This window comes from Castanea sativa, chromosome 3, assembly GCF_040712315.1.
Source record: "Castanea sativa cultivar Marrone di Chiusa Pesio chromosome 3, ASM4071231v1".
Lineage (NCBI taxonomy): Eukaryota > Viridiplantae > Streptophyta > Magnoliopsida > Fagales > Fagaceae > Castanea > Castanea sativa.
In genome coordinates, this window is record NC_134015.1 from 46,196,424 (window position 1) to 46,203,514 (window position 7,091).

Sequence of the window (7,091 nt, forward strand, 5' to 3'; positions counted from 1 at the left end):
CTTACAGTTTAGGAATGTTTGGATTTTACATTCTAACGTTTTAGAATTTGAATTTTACTTATGAATATTTGGATTTAACTCTCTAAGAGGTAAAATCTAAATTCTGAAACGCTAGGTTTTATAGTATATATATAGATGAGCCAAAAACTAGCCTACTTTCCTTCCTTCATTTGATCTGGGCTTTTTCTTGGGTCTAGGAAACTCAGAGCCGAATATTAATTGGACCAACCAAAAAATCCAATGTGGCCATTCTCAGGCCCAATCCAACACTCTCTCCATTTTCAACCCATTCAAAATTCCACCACTACCCCCACTCACCCCCAAACCCTAAGGGTAAATCTGTCACCCCAAAAAACCCATCCCCTCATTTCCCACATAAAATCCCCAAACCCTAGCCCCCTTCTCTCTCTCACTCCTCTCTGAGGCGCGCCGAAGACCCCAACACACAGAGAGACCGAGAGCGAGAGATCCCAACAATGGCGACACGTTTCAAGAAGAACAGGAAGAAGCGCGGACACGTGAGCGCCGGACACGGCCGTATCGGCAAGCACAGGAAGCATCCTGGAGGTCGCGGAAACGCCGGAGGCATGCACCACCACCGGATCTTGTTCGACAAGTACCATCCTGGGTTCTTCGGCAAAGTCGGTATGCGCTATTTCCACAAGCTTCGCAACAAGTTCTACTGCCCAATCGTTAATGTCGACAAGCTCTGGTCTCTCCTCCCCAACGATGTCAAGGACAAGGCCTCCAACGACAGCGCTCCTGTGATCGATGTCACTCAGTTCGGGTACTTCAAGGTTTTGGGCAAGGGTGTTCTTCCCGAGAACAAGCCTGTCGTTGTTAAAGCCAAGCTCATCTCGAAGATCGCAGAGAAGAAGATCAAGGAGGCTGGTGGTGCTGTGGTACTCACTGCTTAGGTTTCGGTACTTTTTTTTAGGTTCTTATATGAAAATTTTGGTTTATTCGCGAACCCTTTTGAGACGTGTTTGGTATTATTATTGTTATCTGTTTAATGAAAGTTTTGAATCGTGGGATTATTTTTATATGTTTGTTTTTGGAATGGTAGATTCAATCGGTTTATTATGCATGATATATGATATTTTAATGTTATTCTGGATGATTGGCTTCGGGATGTTATGATATGAGATTTCATTTCCCTTTATAGAGTGTGTTTGTATAAGCTGTTGAAAACTGTGTTTTTGAGTTTAAAATGAGCTTTTGTAGAAGAAGCTATGAGGAGTTGTGGTTGTAAAACAGAGTTTTGGTTTCTAAAAAGGCTTTTTTAAAATCCCAAAACGGACCCATATTAACTGTTTTGAGTTAGAATATTGATTGAGCATTTTTATTTTGATGCTAGAAATGGATCAGATGTTGTGGGGTTTTTAGGTTATATCTTGTTTGTGATATTGTAGACTGAGTAGATATATTAAGATGGTTTGTGATATTTTACTGGCGGATTTTGTTGGGCTCTTAATGTTCACATCTGATTTGGGTTGATTGATGCAATGATGATAACACTTTGGTGAGTGGGGATTTTATTTTCTGGTGAGAGTATATGCTTTAGGGTACAAGGGTCATGGTGTTTCATATCTGTGGAGAAATATATTAGTATAGAGTTTGTTTAATTGGGATTGGGCACTTAAAAAGTTGTAAGGATTGTTATGTGTAATGTGTGTGGTTCTAGATGTGTTGTGCTGCATTTTTTGTTACAATGAAGGATTTATGAAATTTCATTTAGCCATAGAAAGCTCTTTTAGCCAGTCAATTTTTTCTTCTGTATAACTCGGGGAATTGTTCCTATTTGACTCTTTATTTCTGTCTTAAATTCTCATTTCAATCTATTTTGTCTTGTTTTTACTCTGAATCTGTTACTTACGTGCAATTTGTGTATTCTGGCTCTTATTTTATTAGCATGCCATTCTTAAAGACCTTCCCTACATTTTGTCAATGAGCCCTTTCTTAAATGCTACCTCCTTTTCTCAAGAATGTGAGTGGGAGGTGAGGTTGCAGGTTCAAAACCAATTAGATATTTGTGTGACTTTCCAATGGGAGAAGGCATATTATGTTGACTTGCTGACAATTCTTTTGGATTAGGGTGTGATACTGTTATGTGATGGGATCAATATCCTGCATCAATTAGTGTAAGTTCCATGTAGTGACGTGAGTTCTGATACATTGTCATGCTATTGAAGGTTGTAATTTTTTGTATTGCTTTGCTTGTGGGATAGAACTAAAAGATATGAAGTTCATTGTTGCCATAGTTATATACTCATTCATTTCGCAACCTTTTGTTTTGTGCTCTTTATATTTTTTCCTTGGATTACTCTTTGCTCTCTGCTTTCTTTTGGCCATTTTTTAAGTTTTGCTTTAATAGGAATTCTCTGCTTTCTTGTGGCCTTTAGTTGTACCCATCAGCCAGAATTTGCACCTATTTGTATCTATTTAGTGATTAGTCTGCAAGTTTCATTGATTCCTCTGACTTCTCCTTTTCCACTTGCTTCCATTAGGTCAACCTACCCTGAAAAATTGTCTGCCTACACAGTATCAAGGCCTATCAACCACGGGCTTCCTTTTTCAACTAGTGATTTTTTTGCCATTCTCGGCATTTTCATTTTGAAATTTGTGCTTCACTTAAGATCATTGTTGGTATGCTTAAGTTCAAAGGGCGAAGCCCCAAGGCTTGAACACTTTTTACCTCAAAAGCTAGGCTCATTTAAAGCACGATTTAGGGGCGCTTTTTCAAAAAAAGCACATAGTATGCTTTTTGGCTTTTTTTAAAAAAAAAAAGAAAAAGAAAAAACCAAAACTGAATTAAAACTATAGGATTTTGACATTGTTGTTATAAACCGTTTATTTGACATATTTTTAGTGCAACTTATTAAAAAAAAAAAAATTGAGTGTAACTTGTCTTTAAACCCACAACCTTTGAGTTCTTCTCTATTTTTAATTTTATTTTTTCTTGATTTTTTCTCCTTGAAACTGTAACCCACTCAGCTTCTCCTTATTCTATTCTTCCCCTTTTGGATATTTGCTATGAATCAATTACCATATTGCTATGTTATCGTATGCTTATCTCAATCATGAAAAAAAAGTATGATATAATAAATTTGTGCTAATTGTTTAGTTATTTTAGTGGTTGATGTTGAACATATCAGACTAATTCTTATGAACTTATAGTTATTAATTGATTAAATTATTAACTAATATTACTAATTAGTCATAGGGCATTATAGATATTGGAGATTTAAGAAAGGATATTATTCATATCTAGTTGATCTGAAAAAATAAAATGACTTGACTTGCAATTTTTGTGTTAAAATTGTAAAAGTAGGGCTTATCTAAATGTTATATGAATTATATAAAAAATTTTATTTCAGTTTATATAATAATTTGATTGTTGTAGTTCTCATCAATAATAATTTTTAAATAATTTTTAAAAATTGTGTGATTCACTTCAATTAGAGCGTGTGCTTGCACTTAGGCTTCAAGAGGTATTTGTTGAGTCTAAATTTTCTATTTCACTCTTCTTGTTCCACTATATACTCAGTAAATAAAAACATGTCATATATTTATCTATTTTATTAATTGCTAAATTTATGCCTTTTATTATTTCAAATACCTAAATATGATGGGTTATTTATTTATTTTAGAAAATTGAAATAATAGAAGACATAAATTTAGTATTTAATAAAATAGATGAACATATAGCATACTTTTCTTAATAAAGTATATAGTGGAGTAGAAAAAGTCAGATAAAAGATTTGGACTTGTATTTGTGCACTAGTGCCCCCTCCTTTTTACCAACACTGCATAAGATGTTTTATGACTAGCATTTGGTAAACAGTGACCATGTGACTGTATACAAGTAATTCTTCCAACTGTTTAAATTTGGAAAAATTACTTGTGGCTTCTTCCACAATTATTCTTGCGTTTTTGGTGATATTAAGAAATCATGTCACGGGGATGAGGCATGATTGGATTGATATCATTCTGTATTTTTAGATTTGGATCGGTATCGTTCTGCACTTTTTGATCATGGACTCGTGGAGTTATTGTGTTTGTGATGTTGGAATAGGCGATAGAGCATTGGTAATTTAGTGTTGCTTCGGTGGAGGTGTCCAATCAGAAAAGTGGGGAAAAAGTAATGCAGGATAACATAACTTGCCTAAAAGAACCAAACAACCTTAAGTTAGCTAAGCATAATTTTAGTCAAATTATAGAACCAAACACGTGATGGGATGCTATCCTGAACATGGTATTTAGATCGTTTACGTTGGCCTGAGCTAGGGTTGTAAACGAACCAAGCCATTTATGAATAACTTAGGCTCGGCTCAATGAAACGTTCGTTCATGTTCGTTCGTTTATAAATAAGCCAAACTTGAGTTTTAGTTTTAGGCTAATTTGATAAACTAAGTCAAACCCAAGCCAAAAAAAATAAAAAATTGTTCATGAACAAGTTTGTAAATAATAGCGGTTGATACAAAACATGTCAAGCTTAGACTCGTTTATAGCTTGATATATGTTTACTAAATAAACTCATTATTATGACATTACACATATGTTTTGGAATGTTAATTTATAATTTGTTTATTCATATATGTTTTGAAATGTTAATTTATTTAGATTTATGAAGATTATAGTTGCATAGATGACAAATGTGGATGTAAAAATTGTATTTTGAACAATTACTCAAGCTATAGACAATGAATGATGAATGGATAGATTTAATTATGTAAATTTGTAATTTGAACAATTTCTAATCACGGGTGGAATTAGAAGCGTGATAAAATGAGTATATTACTTTTTATTTTATTTTTTGTTTACTTGATTTTTTACTTGATTTTTGGTGATATAAGCATTTGATAATGCAAATTTTTTGGATCTGTTTGTTTCAGCAATGATGTTTTCTAGAAAATGAGTTATTTTCTAAAAAACATTTTCTATAAAACTATCTCATTTTCTAATGTTTGGTAGCAACTTTAAATGAGTTGAAAAACAACCTCATAACTTCCCTTATTTAGCTTGCTTTGAGATAAAGTTGTTTTCCAAAAAAATTTAATGGAAAACAATCTTCAAAAATAAGCCATATTTTTTATGTTGATCAAAGATAGTTTTCCTTTAACTCATCTTTTTTTATGCTACCAAACACTGGAAAACAAGGAAAACTATCTTTACACAAAGTTTTTCATTGAAACAAACGGAGCGTAAGTTTAAGCTTGATATTAAGCTTGAGTTTGGCTTGGCTAATTAATTAAGCCAAGTCAAGCCAAGCTCAAGTTTTTTGGTATTCTCACAAGCTCAAACTCAAGCTTATCAAGTAGTGCGTGTTTGAGCTTAGCTTGTTTACAGTGCTAGCTCTTAAGCAAAATTTTAGTCAAATTTAACAAAAAAGTTAACTTTTCTACTTAATGTAGTTTGTTTTTCACTTCCATTTACGTTGAGCTCTTTTTTTTACTACTCTATTTAAGCACTACTTTTTTTTTATTTTTTATATATATATTATTCACAAACTCTTGTACCTCTGCTTCTTAAACTCTGCCAAGCTAGGCACCATTTTGTTTCCTTGCCTTTTTCCTCAAAATTCTGTCCCTCTTGATCTGAGTCCAACCCTAATCCTAACCTTGCGAAATTAAATTATTTGGTGTAGATCTTGTTGAAGATATAGTGCTAGTTAGGTTTGATCATGTGCTGTATGTTAGGGTTTATGCCCTAAAATCCAATTTATTGGTATGTTATAAATAATTAAATTGTTTAATTATATAAGACTATTTGTAAATGAACTAATTGGACATTATCATAGTCCATGAGATGCATTGTATGTGATTTAGTTACAAAAGATATAAATCACAAATTCCTTGTAAATTCAAAATGTAGTTCGTAGTCGGTGATGAAATTGGACATTTCATCTGCGAAGACTATAACACATCAACTAAGATGGTTTGTCTTGATCGTGGAAGTGGAGACTTCTAGTTGATGTGTTGAATTGGACCGCTGTGAAATTAATTATTCAATTAACAATTATCACTTGAATAATAAATCTCATGACTTCTAATTTCATAGATTCTTAATCCTAAGAGGATAGTGAACCCGATCATGAAGTGTAGGTTACTTTGATATATTAGGAGTGAGATATAATTTTAAAATCTCAGTATATTGGGTAACTGCACGTAATGTTGAGGGAACACATATTTTTAAGATAAAATCCATAATATCTTTTTATAAAGATACGAATTATTCCCTTGAGATAAGTTTAATAGGAACTGGTTATTCAGTGCCTACCACTTTAGTAACTAGTAAGGAGTTACTAAAGTTTATATTTAATGAAATTAGATTTAACTAAAAGACTAAATCGGGGCCTCAAGGAATAAAATAGCTGTTTACAAAGTGATAGTTCATTATGACTTTGTACACTATGGATATTTCATGGAGGGGTCAATTGATATCATATTAGAGTCTTGGGATATAATTTACTAATAAGGCTTAGCGTGCAATTATATTTCTATAGTAGTACTTGTTATACAATTAATGGTAACTTTGGACTTGTCAAGAATTAACAGATAAGCCCTAGGCTCATTGGAGTTAGAGTTTTATTTGTCTCTTTGGTTCCATCTCGATTCGTATACTAAAACCCAATTAGGTTGGCTCAAAAGGTTAACCCAATTAGATAATCAGTTTATATTTAATAAGAGTTACTAAATAAAGTAACTTTCCAGGCAGTTAAAAATGTACGTATGATTAAAAGAAGAGAAAAATAGTTTTTCTCTGCAAGATCTTTTGAATACATTTTTCCAAAGAAAATTCAACGTACTTAAGAATTGATTGAGAGACTATTTATCTTGGGCACCATGTGGAATTAGGGCAAAGATTTAAGAACTTCTCAAGTCATGTTTTTGAATTTCATTGCATTAAGGTACGCTTTCTGTTCTTTGTTCTAGAATTCAATGTTATATGTTATCTCTCACGATTGAAGTAGATCCTTGTGTTACTTCCATTGCAGGTTTTGTATGAGATGCAAAACTAGTTTTTCCAATGTTGTATGTAACAATCTTCTTAGTGTTGACCTTTCTTTAGTTGTATGGTGTAATTTGCCT

At 32.9% G+C, this 7,091-nt stretch overlaps 1 protein-coding gene across 1 annotated transcript; it reads left to right on the forward strand.

The window, feature by feature from the left end:
* Nucleotides 1–363: 363 nt before the first annotated feature.
* Nucleotides 364–1,043, forward strand: LOC142627978 (large ribosomal subunit protein uL15x). The gene has a single exon (XM_075801892.1). It carries the CDS (start codon nt 477–479, stop codon nt 915–917), a length of 441 nt encoding a protein of 146 aa, XP_075658007.1. The 5' UTR covers nt 364–476; the 3' UTR covers nt 918–1,043.
* Nucleotides 1,044–7,091: the final 6,048 nt, after the last annotated feature.

Excerpts from the sequence above, each read along its gene's own strand:
- LOC142627978 (XM_075801892.1), top strand. The coding sequence starts at position 477 with ATGGCGACACGTTTCAAGAAGAACAGGAAGAAGCGCGGACACGTGAGC.